The sequence below is a fragment of the Gymnogyps californianus genome, chromosome 1 (genome assembly GCF_018139145.2).
Source record: "Gymnogyps californianus isolate 813 chromosome 1, ASM1813914v2, whole genome shotgun sequence".
NCBI lineage: Eukaryota > Metazoa > Chordata > Aves > Accipitriformes > Cathartidae > Gymnogyps > Gymnogyps californianus.
In genome coordinates this window covers 102295585-102308545 of record NC_059471.1, presented here as the reverse complement: position 1 = coordinate 102308545, position 12961 = coordinate 102295585, and the positions used below count along the sequence as shown (strand labels likewise).

The 12961-nt window shown below is 34.2% G+C and overlaps 1 protein-coding gene across 2 annotated transcripts in view; it reads left to right on the top strand.

Annotated features, from left to right (window-relative positions):
• ITSN1 (intersectin 1) overlaps positions 1-12961 on the top strand; it is a 137851-nt gene that overhangs the window by 67119 nt on the left and 57771 nt on the right. For both annotated transcript variants that reach the window (XM_050915310.1, XM_050915311.1), the window contains exons 15-17: positions 261-348; positions 517-656; positions 10241-10365. In XM_050915310.1, coding sequence (XP_050771267.1) covers positions 261-348; positions 517-656; positions 10241-10365 — 353 coding nt within the window. The remainder of the gene's footprint in view (positions 1-260; positions 349-516; positions 657-10240; positions 10366-12961) is intronic.

Sequence of the window (12961 nt, the reverse complement as noted above, 5' to 3'; positions counted from 1 at the left end):
TATTCAATGAGAATCAATTCTCAAGTAATATGCTTAAATTTGATATGCTTACTTTTTTGTATTGGCAGAGAACTATGTGTGAGTGGTAGTACCACACAGATAGTGCTTGGATAATAGCAACAATATATAATTTAGTGAGAGAAAAAGTAAAGCGTCATTTCAGAAGAAACGAAAATGAGAGGTCTTATGGCTAAAGTCATCCCTCACCTTTTTGTCTGTTTGTCGTCTTGTTTTCTCTCTCCTTATTGTCCTCTATTCAGGAATCTCAGCAGATGCTTGGAAGGTTGATTCCAGAAAAGCAATTGCTTAATGATCAGCTAAAGCAAGTTCAACAGAACAGTTTGCACAGTAAGTATATTTTTGTCTAAGTTTGTATAGGACATGATGCTGCATTGCACAGCGTACTCTGTAATTTCTTTTTTTGTGTTGCAAGATGCATGTTGAAAAATGTTGCTTTCTATGACCTAAAATTCTCTGTGTAAGAAAATACTTACTTGACAATATGTTTAAAACCAGGAGATTCTCTTCTTACTATCAAAAGAGCCTTAGAAGCAAAGGAACTAGCACGTCAACAGCTTCGAGACCAGCTAGATGAAGTAGAAAAAGAAACCAGATCTAAACTTCAGGAAATTGATATTTTCAATAATCAACTGAAGGTAATCCTAGACTTCTTAACCCTTTCTTCTGAATGTTCAGTTAATTTTTTCCCAATATCAAGTTAGAAAATAATATTGAACTAGAATGATTGATTTAGAATGTGAGTTTTGGGAATGTTCTCAAATCTATCTTTTTTTTTTTTTTTTTTTTTTTTTAAAAGAAAATACTACTTAGCATCCGAACTCAGAGTTTGAATCAACTTAATCTGCAGAATCTATTTAAGGATAAATTTGAGCTCTGATTCCGGATCTGTGATTGCAAATATGAAATTGCCAGTTTCTGCCCTTTTGCATCAAAGAAGTACAAGACTGTAGTAGGTCAGCAAATCTGCTGGAATCAGTACTTCAAATTGAAATCTTTAATAAAGAGACTTGATTTTCTGCTGACATGCAGAATTTTTATCTGCTGTTCATAAGCTCATACTTGTTCCTGAATGTAGTTGTCTGTTTGTGGTTTCATGCTTTATTGATCAGTCTTTTGTTAAAACTGTGTGATTATTGTTTATTTCTGCACAAGAAAATGACAGAAACTGCAGAAGTCAGTAGAGGAAGTGTTCTTCAGAGAGAAGTTTTAAATCAGTTTATAGTTACAAACTTTTAATAGCGTTCATTTTTTTTCATTTTTTCGTAAAATATTCTAATGTTAAAGTACTTTATCTGCTAATTCAACTGATGGTTTCTCCTGAAAGCTGACTAGAAAAATACTCAATTTCCTGCAAGGTATAATATTTAGAAGGAAAGTGCTACAAGAAGAAAGAAGTGCTACAAATATTTAGAAGGAAAAGCACTATGATAGATATTAACGTTTCTGTAGTTGTTTTGAAATTAGATCAACTATGATTACATCATATGCTTTAGGATGGAAGGCGTGTTTGAAGTTAAGAAACAAATAGCTTGTTTTAATATTAAAGTTATTAATAATTATAGGAAAAATTAAAACCTGTAGACCATACCACTACCTGTTTCAATGCCAATTCAAAGATGACTCTCACAATCTTAGGCAGGGAGGTAGAAAGGGGAGAATCTCTGCAGAGTCATAAGAGACACAAGCCAAACAAAATGTGTGCAATCTATTTTAAAAGAAACCAGAATGGTTTACCTCACATATTTTTATGTATGCTTTTTGGACACATCTTAACATGTTGTACTTTTTGGGTAATTTTTTTTTTTTTCCCAAATGGAGTCCTTTTGAAGTGTTTTGCAGATAAATATGACCAAAGGATATTAATTCCAAAATTAGTGTCAGCATTCAGTTTGATCATAAATGACCTAAACAGTTTATAAATGGGCAGAGGGATGAATAATCTTAGTACTGTGACAGTAGCAACCCCCCCCCAAACAAACAAACAAACAAAATTCAATATTTTAAATATTGAAGGGCTCAACAAATAACAAGCTAATCATAATTAAAAATTGAAGATGCACATTAAATAAAGACATCGATTTATCAGAATGTCTGCCATCTATCCAAGAATACCTTGACTAATTGTAAGCTATTTTGCAGTTTAATAGGAAGATTGATTTCTGTGTTCAAATCTTAGTATTTAGAGTTATCACTTTAAATGCTGAAAATTAGTTATGTAGACAGTTCTTTGAGAAGACTTCAGCAAGCTTCCTCTGGCTTGAGGATATTGTGTTCTTCATTTCTTAATGTGTAGAAGCAGTGCTTAATAGGAAGACCACTTTTTGATGCTGTATGTTGGTATTTTTGCCTTGCTGCAGCTTTCTTTGCTTTTTTGGAAGAGATGAGTTTAAGAGGGGCAGTTGTAATATTGAAACTGAGAGGTGGGAGCTTAATTCAGAGAGTGTTATATCTTCTTCCTCTTGTAGTTTCACTAGATGTGCAAGATGTATTTTGGGGGGCCTGAATAATTTTATTACTAGATTTAAATATCTACAAAGGCATATACACGTTTTCTTGGACTCAGCATGGAATGGTTGTAGTACCTCCAGTGCCAGAGAAACAGCTTAGAAGATGCTGTGTGTGCAGCAGTGATTTAATGGCGGTTGTTCTTGTGGAGAGGGCTCTCAGAACGCCTTGCATATGAGACTTTATGCACAAAGCTAGTGAAAGCTTTCCTGAGACTCATGATTTTATTAGGGTTTGTGTGAAGTGGAATTTCTGTTCTGAAACCAAGGCAGAACACACCTATCTCTTAGGTAATAATATTGCTCAAAACAAAGTAGTCGAGGAACTTGCATAATTCTCAGATACTTTTACCTAAAGAATCAAAAATCTGTGACAACTTTTAGGAACTGCCACTGGAAAGATGACTGTTACATTTGAAATAGGTAGAAAATGGCTTATAAATTAATTGCCAAATTGATAGCTCCCCCAATTAACAGAAGAACTTTTTGTTTACTTATTAGTAACTGGGTGCATAAATACAGCAAGCTCATTTGGTGCTACAATACCTTGCAATTTGTATAATTATCAGTCAACTGTATAACGCTCACATTTAAATGTAAAACCTTATCAAATAATGTATCAATAATTCCACCACATCTGAGCTCTAAATATAATGAAGGCTTCTTATCTTGTAAACTAAGGGAAAATATGTAAAGATGGCAAATACAGAAATGTTTATTTTTAAAATGTATTTTTATTAATTAAATAAATAAAACCCTCCATTTTTAATCAAGGCTGTTTCTAAATTATCTTGTAGGTTTAAAACTGATAGACTTTTTTATGATGATCTGCTCTTACTTTGTGCTTCAGTATACTGAGAGATGCACATTTGATGGGGTGGCTGTTAGGATGGCAGCACCATAGGTGACACTGTCTTGTGCAGCTTTTGTTCTCTGACAAGTGATGGAGAGGCACTGGTGCTTGCCTTGTCTTCTATAATACAACTAGCTTCTGGATGAGAAGCAGAATGATGTGGTACTTTTTGTGAACTCCGAGGAAAAAAAAAAGCATATCTAAATACTCTTTAGGTATATACCGTCTTACAGCATTTTGCACTTATTTCCTGCAGGGAGAGGGAGTAATACATGTCTTTACTTAGTCAAAATCCTTAATTTAATAGAAAACAGAACCAAAATTGTAAATATGTAAGCTACTGCTCTCTGAGTACAAGGTATATGCCAAACTAGTTTTGATTAAATGCTTAAGAGACAGTGAAATTGACAGCAACATTAAATTATAACCTTTTGTCATAACTGTTGAGATTTATTCCTTATTGGCTATAAATATTGGTTGCATTATCTACTATGTGAATATATCCTTAAATTTTACAAAACTCCATTTCTGATTGATTCTCTTGAAATAGGCTACACTTGATCTACTGATAGTAAATACAGAAATGTGCCACATAGTACAAGATAAAATGAACAATTTAACTAGTATCTAGTGTGCCTTTTAATTGATGAGACCATGAGGTTTACCTAGTATTCCAATATATTTTAGGTTACGGGTCAACTTGTTAACACCATAGTAGTATACAGTGGATTGCACTGCATTTGCCTCCATATTATAGTTTTTATGTTCTGCAGTAAGTGAATACTTAAAACAAGTGTTAAATTACCTCATCTTTGCTTCATGTCTTAATAGCATATGTGAGTGACTAGGGAGATAAATGAAACATTTTTTTCCACTGGATCTTTTGTCATCCCTCCAAAACAACTGATTTAAATTTCTTCTGATTAGTCCTTTGGAGCTCAAGTACTTCAGTTATTTTTGTTTCAAGTTAACATCTCAAGAGTTGGAGATGTTCATAGAATTTGGTTCCTTTTCAAAAACTTTCTGGAGTATAAAATGTTATTAATATTTCAAAACAGGTAGTTTCAAGTATCTTTATTGAATATCTTTAGGTAGAACCACATGGTTTTACGAAACTTAGTGCTTGTTTGGCAGAGAAAGAGGTACCTTAGCCTCCAGCTGGTCAGATATCCTTTTAAATCAGATTTGAGGCATTTTATCAGAGAAGATAATAGTCTTGTGGATTGTGCTATATTTAGCTATAGAGTAAGTGACTGAGTTTGTAACAAGGTTGAAAGTTGGGACACTTTTTTGTGTCCTGAATTGTGGTTGAAGGAGTCTAACTTCCATTACTCTTTGAGAATCTTAGCCTAGAAATCTAATGATTAAAATGGATACAGATATTAGTAAAATGTAACTAGGCACTTGTTTGTTTTTTCTCTACTTCATAAAATAATTCTGTAGAATAGAAGGCTTTATATTATGTTTCCTGTTTGTATATGTATAGTCCTACTATAATTTACCTTTACAAATTCTTTCTACATTCAGTGTGAATTTACATTTAAATGTTACAAAGGTCAGTCATTACACACTGTCAAATAAAGCAATAATAATTCTTAATAAGGTTTTTGTCTCCGAAGACCAAATAATCATTTCATATAGCATGGAAGAATCAAGTATTTAGAGCTTATCTGTGTTATTGCACAGGAGAAGACAACTAATAAATTAGTGTTTCTGAAATACATTAGTCTTGCTGAGAAGCTGTTCTCAGTGCCTGGAAAAAGTGGTGAACAAGTAAAATCAAGTTCTTAAAAATGTTTTACATTTTGTGTCATGTTCCAGTTGTTGTCAGTCCCTGTCTAGTCAGTGTGCACTGGACAAGTCTTGCATATGAATGCCTGTTTACATTTGAGCATTTCTTTCTTCCAGTCAGTGGCAATGGAAGATGCAATGCTGCAGTGCCTGGCAGTTCTCCTGGGCTGCGTCAACTACTTAGACTCCTTTCTAAAGGTCTCCATGCCATACTCAGGCAGTACACAACTATCTCAATCTGAGTGATGAACCTCCTCCAGTTATGTGCTTCACTTTACCATAAACAGATGAGTGTGCAGTGTTTAACTAAGTTAGTATTTAATAAGAGGTGCTAGCACTAAAACATAACCAAAGAGAAGAGTTTGTAATTTGATTCTTTATCTAATCTTTACTGCCTAGATGAGGAGTGTGCCTTGAATTGCAACTTGGGCAAGGTACTAGTTAGTTATTTTTGTCTTTTGCTTATTTGAAACTTCAAGATTTTAAGTTAATTGCCTATTTTGGTCATGATGTTCAGAATTTTTAAAAAGAAAACACTTTTATGTGAAGTATTCCTACATGGCACTGTAATTTGTGATTCCAGGTATGGGAGAGATGGCAATACATTCCCTTTATCAAATCCCCCATAGCTATAATATGGGGCGAAAGGAGGAACTGTCTCTGTCAAGGACAAAGCAGGTGCTTTGGGAGCTGGGGAATGCGGTAGAAGAGTATTGCTGTGGGAAAGCCTCAGTGAGCACAGAACTGTAGGGTTCTTTCCTCTGGGATCAAATGCTCTGGTTTGTCTAAGGGGAGAAGATTTGATGGAAACCTTGTGTTGTAATCCCTGAAGTATCCTAAGTTCTATTGTCTTTCTGTCAAAAGGCAAAATTTGGGCTTAAACAACTACATTTCTAACGTTAAGGTTTTCATAGCAATATGACTTGTCTGTATATAGTGAATATTACTCTGCTGTATGAAACTCGTATTTTAATTCATATTCAATATTATGTGGGTACCTAAATGTGGCTATTGTAACATCTCAAAATTATACTTGTTAGTCTGTTTGTGAATTAAGTGGAAAGGTAACAATTTTTCTCTGCTTTTAAGGTAAGACATGCTTTGTCCTGCACACCAGAAACAAGCAAAGCGTTGTTATGTCTTTGGAGTTGCAATATACGATTTGTAAATGTACAGCTTTTAAGTTGCTTGTGTCTGTAAAAGATGAGTGTAGGACTGTGCTGAATATTCAGCTGGCAAATGTTTCATTCTGTTGACTGTTGAAGTGTTACTATGATTTTGTTCAACTGGTGTCCTGTAGCACTGTGGGAGATGCTGATTCTTTCTCCCCCATCCTCTCACTGGTACTTGGCAAAGCAACAGAGCATCTATCTGTTGCATGAGATACCGATCAAATCTTTACTTCCTCCTAGCTAATGCAAAGAAGGATATATATTGCATTTTTTTATCTCCAAAAATATTCGATCTAGTGCTAGGAGTATAAGCTAGGTTAGATTTTCTTAACTGTTACAGGTATGTCACAGAAAAATCTCTTCACAAAATGCTGAACTAGCACATTGGCTTAGCTGTGAGGGAATAATGTATTAAAATGTCTATGGAAAACTTAAATAATTATTAAAATGTCCCTTGAGATCCTAACTTAGCTAAGCATATAGATAAAATGACAAAATAAGTAAACAAAATAATTGAATTATTTGGACCAGAGTTGGCAGCAGCACTTAACTGCTGTGATGCAGCAGTTAATGATCCTACTATATGTACTCAGTATGAGAAACTACTTGCTTCAGACAGACATGGAGGCGTGGCTCATAGCTACAACTTCCCCAATTTTCTATTTGGCAGTAAAAGTGGCATATATCATACGTTTAGTGGTAAGATAAAGTTACATGTCTAAACTATAATTAAAATATAAAGTTTAGGCTAGCCTTGTAGTTGGACATCTAGTGGAAGTAATGTTTGGTGCACAGATGTCTTGCAAGTTGTAACTTGTTTTTATGTATTTGCGAATTCGGGAAATTTTTCTGAAGGGGGGAAAATACCAATACTCTGAATTAGATGTAGACTCCTCCTGATTCTGTGTATATAGATGACCTGAATCATTCTTTCTAGTTTACAAATTTCTTGTTAAAAAGTAAACTAAGCTCAGATATTTGCATCTGGGTTGTGTCACTTAAAGCTTTTGAGATTTATTGTTTTTTTTTGTTTAACTATGATAGCTTTCATATGTTTCAAGAATTTTAGTTCCTCTTTCTTTGCCTAGTGATAATTTCTGTTTAACTGCTCAAACACCAGAGTTTGGGATAAAGATGCAAAGGGGAATTAAAAACAAACCTGGAAAGCACTGTTGTCTAAATAGCTTAAAATTTTACAAGTAACAACAGGTTCAGCGTTGCCTTATTAGAAATGTGTGACTATCCCAGACCTCTCTGTTCAATAGCAAGAGGAGTTCTCATTGGCCGGGACTTAGAATCTTGAGCTTCTTGGCATACGAAGTTAAGTGACAGGGGGGGACATGAATGTGAAGGAAAGCTAGAGCAAGTAGAACAACAAAGGATTTCTAAACAGAAGCCTGTGCTAAAGCTGAACTAAACGTAGGAGTCAGAAACTTGTGCTTTGGATAGCAGTCTCCTTACCCAGAAAAGAGAAACAGCTTGTTAAAAATCATGAATACTAGTCAAGATATTTGATACTTCACAGAAGTAGTATTTTGAGCTTCAAGAGCTTTGTAGATACTTAGTTTTATGAATTTCTGCCATCTACAAAAATTCATAATACTGTTGGCCAGGTGGAAAACTGCTTTCAACTGTGCCATTTTCTAATCTATGTCCTTTCAGATGAATGCTTGTAAATCGCTCCCCTGCTAATGTTCTTATGGTTGTATATTTGTCCTTTGCACTTGTACATATTTTTTGATACAAATAAGGGTTCAGGTGATCATGTAGAGAAGATGGGGGCTATGATTCCCTGAGAGAAGTTAATTTGAAACAAGGATCAAATCCTTTGTACCTCAATATATTACAAGTGTAACAACATTAAAGAAGATGAATTAATAACATACCGTTATTGGAAATGACTGTTTAGCGCTTCAGAAATTTATAGTCCAGTCAGAGACTACCTCTAGCTCCAGATGCAGTTGACCAACTGTGTTCATTGCAATCCCGATCACTTTATTTTCTCATTGTTCTTTATGGGCCAACTACTAAAACCCCATTATGTTCAATATTGCTAAAGTATTTCCTTTTTAGTAGCCCTTTTCCTTAGTCCAAAATAAGGCTATGCATGAATGTTTATAACCATGGGCACTCAGGGTTTAAAGATTTTCCCAAAGGCAATATCCTGCCTGAATAATTCTGGTGATTTTGCAAGAGTAGTTTGTTTTACATTCTGCAATATCTATTCTAGATTCTAACTATCTACTAAGCTTTAATGTGACTATGGAAAATAATGATGATCATAAAATACTGTATTGCCCAAATTATCTCTGTGTTTCAGTGAGTTTCATGGCCTTAGCAGAGTTTTAATTAAAACTTGTATAAGAGCTGATTATCCCTTTAATGATGTTGAATTCAGTTTTCATTGAATTTAGAATTAAGAATCATTAATGAAATGAGACTGAGAGCTAGGACACGAGGTTCAACTTTACTTTTTTTTTTAAACTTTCATCCATATAACAGAAGTGTTTTTAATACCTTGCAAAGGTCATGTGCTACTCCTCTTTGTAATGTAGTTGTTTTGACATCTTAAAATTTGATGTTGCACAGTGTGCAGTCGTTCAGCACTAATGCATGTATTACTTTAACTAAAATTTTTAGACACAGTGCAAGTACAGTCTGTAAATAAACAACCATTAACTTTCAACTTTTATGAAACTATAGCTAAGAAGTTACTAATAATGTTGTGAAATTAACTTACTGAAACTTTTCTCCTTTTGGCCCTTTGAATCACTTGATATTTAGTTATCTTTTTTTTGCTGTTATGCATTTTTCTATATTTCGGTCAGTGCATGAGGATAGTTACATGAAGTCTTCATCTGGGTAGTTTGTAGATTGTGAATTTCTGAAAAACTATCCAAATACTTTCAAGATTAACTGTTTCAATCCCTGAATGAATTAAGATAAAGCTTTTAAGGATACAAGAACTAAACAAACCTGCATGATGTAAGTCATAACATATTTCAATAAAAGTAGACATTACTAAGATATAGATTTAGAAACAATTTCCTGCTACAAACTTTTTCTGTATATTTTTGTCTGTACTATCTTTTCATTAAAACATATCAATTTTTTAAAGTGACCTATTTTTAATGAAAAATTTCAATTGTCATAGGTAAAGTTATCCCTTTTTTTCCTTGTAATACTGAGGAGTTCAGACGCAAAATTCTAGGTTATGCAAAGAGATTCCAGATAAAACTTGTATTTGTGTTAATAGGTGTTAATGCAGAAAACAAATCTTGAGGAAAAGATGATGTTTTTATTATTATTTATATTCTAAATGTTTCAGGCAATGTCTTTCCATTTAATTAGAGGAAAACTGACTTGTGCATGGATGAATGCTCTCTGTGCCACGATTCATCCCAAAGACGTTGCTTAAGGAATTCAATCTGCTGGATATAAAACAATCCGGAAGATTCTTTAGTAAATCACCATTAATTTCAAAATAAAACGGATTAACTGAAACAGTTGCTATTATGAGCAGCTCAGAAGGCAGATTTTTGTAGGGAATTTAATAAATGAATTCAACAAACCAACAAACAACTTAAAACATAAGTAACTTTTCAGATTAAGCTTTGTCAAACTTTAGTCAACTTTTTAGAGTCCCATTTGAAAAAGGCTTTCTTGTTTCTTAACCCTTTAACATCTCAGGTTATATGGATAAAAATAGGAAAACAGTAAGTGGTTTATGGACCTTTGAAATCTACCTTAAATGTCTGCCAATGCATTTGGCAATACTGTAAGTTTGAACAGAGATACCCAACCATTTGCAAGTTTTGTTACTTCACAATGAAATATATGGGGCCATTAGTTATGATTCACATAGTATATGTTTACACATATTTTACTTTTTTCTCTAGGAACTAAGAGAAATACATAACAAACAGCAACTACAGAAGCAAAAGAACTTGGAAGCTGAGAGGCTGAAACAGAAGGAACAAGAAAGGAAGACAGTAGAACTGGAAAAGCAAAAAGAAGCTCAAAGGTAACAAACTGCTCTAATTGAAGGCCTTTCTGTAGAGGTGTTAGAGTGCAAAGCATTTTGCAAACAAGTTAAATAAACTTTGCCTTCCCAGGAGCATAATCTGATCTCAAATAATATGGCAAGAATACCCAAGACCTAGACCCAGTTTCATTTCAGTGCAGATGATCCCTTTTAAAACTCAGGAAATCTCTTGATTTATCCTTGAATGAGAAGTGTGCTGTGCAGATGAGCTTCTACATCTGTCTGTGACTCTTAACTGTCAGTGATACATACAGATTTCAGCAGTGTTACTTAAATGTGTAGTGTACTTTACACCTAGAGAGGTTATTGAACAGTGTAACTAACTAGCTCTGTCTTTTATACTAACATAAAATACAGAGCTAATGTTTTTCTGCTACACACTTGGAAATTTGTTTTCTACATATATTAGTAATATATTTATGTAAAATGAATGGCATATAGTCTAGCAACCAATTCTATTCTGACGTCATTTATCAGTAGCTCTTTGATTTAATTTTTAGCTATTGTGGGGTTTTTATACTCTTAGTGTAGACAGATGTTGGTCAAGAGATGAAAACAAAGGCCTGGGAACAAGAGGTCTTAAATTATTGGTTATAGCATTACATGGACTGTGACCTAAAGTGAATTGATAGCCTGTGTTACTACTTGGTGACTGAAGTTAATTTTTACACTTCAGGCAAAAGAAAAACAAGGTCTCAGTGAAAACCATATCTTCAAACAGAAATCTTATACATAGAAGGCAATTAGGTTTAGATAATTCTTAAATAATTTACATAAAACTTATGCCTTTAAAAATCTTAAAGATCAACTTCAGAAATAGCAAACTTTCTAAGAAAACAGCTTTCTATCAAGAAGAAATAACTACACTAAATATGGTAATTATGTTGGAACTTTCCTTGAAAACAAGAAGGCTGCTAAGGTACTGGAAGTATAGGAACACTAAAAATATTCTGTTTCAGAATATTACATAAAATACTCCACTTCCTTCCAGAAAAATGGAAATTTAAAAAACAGATTTAAAAAAGGAAAAACTTCTGCCATGGAAAACTTCATGTCTGACTTTGCATGCTACTTGAGCATTCAGACATTATTGGTAATGCAAAACTTCATGCTGCCCAAATATTCAAGCTTCTAAATAATCGTAATTGGTATACCTGACAATGAGCAGTCTGCCAGTCTTACTGGTTTCCAACAGACACCAAAATGAATAAGGTAAATGATTAATACTCATAACCTGGATACTGCCCCATAAGGGTTACAGAAGTATGCTGCCCTTTAATAGCTCTAGTGAAAGCAAAGAAAGAAAGAATAACCTAAGATCATAATTATGTGCGCTTTAACCTTTGGCTTAATGGATAACAACAGTCACTTTATACTGAGAACCATCTTAACAGTTTTTTGTTGGTAATTATGTGCTGAATTGTGCACATAACTTAATTGAGTAAACAAAGATATAGACATACATATTTGGGGATGGTAGAGGTCTTTTTGAAGACCTCTTATGGCAAATTAGTCTTAATGATTTTAAGGCTAATTCCATGCAGACTTGTATGATTGTGGGAGTAATATACAGTTCAGAGGGGGGAAAAAAACCCGTACATTTGAGTAAAAAGAAGAGAGCTTACTCTTGGTGTTTGGGATAAGAACTGCCTGAGTGGTATAATGCAGTTGGTGAGAGAAAAAAGGAAATTAAGAGAGTAAAAGCAAGTATAGGTAAATCCCATATTAGAGGTCATATTCCACAATAATTAACACATCAGGAGTCTTGAAGTAAGGAAAAGAGCAGAATGTCAGGTTTTCTGTCCTAACCCCAAGCTGGGGCGCTCACACCTGTGCTTGTGTATCTTTAGCTTCTCTGTCTCTTCTTATTCCCTTCCTTGTCTTCAACTCGTGATATTAGCTTCCATAACAATCAAAGAAGAAAACTCTGCAGCTTCTATGGAAGGAAAAAAGAAATCACACATACCCCGTGCCCCAAGATACATTTTCATCTGCTCTTCTCGCTCCAGCAGTTAGAGCAAACTTGGTTTATAAGTATGGGAAGACTTAATCATGCTACTAGAAACATAGTTAAAAATTCAGTTTCCCATTTAAAGCCCATCTGACTAAACTCGCCAGGTAAGACACCACTCAGGTCAAAAGAAAATTGAACTCTCTATGCCTATGTGGTGGAGCTTCAGTGTTGTAACAAAACTGCTGAGTAATTGGCTCTGAATGCTTTGCAAATGAACGTACGAAGGACAAATTCAGTGATTAAAATAGGAGGTTGTCAGAACAGTGAATTTATTAACTTGTTAGATGACTTTACATTGAAGGCAGAAAAGTGTGGCAGTATTTCATAGAGGAGGAAGTCATATCCTTTACACTGGTGTCTTAACCGCTACTCATGGTATACTGATGTGGAATATTGAAATGGTATCAACAATTTCATTGAGAACCAAAGATTTTTTTTGAGCTTGTAAGTTAGTAGCTGCCATCTTAAACAGATACTGGGTACCTTGACATCTCTCAGAAAATATTCTTGTCAACTCAAAACTTACATTGATAGAGATGAGATTTTTGCCGTCTGGTGCCA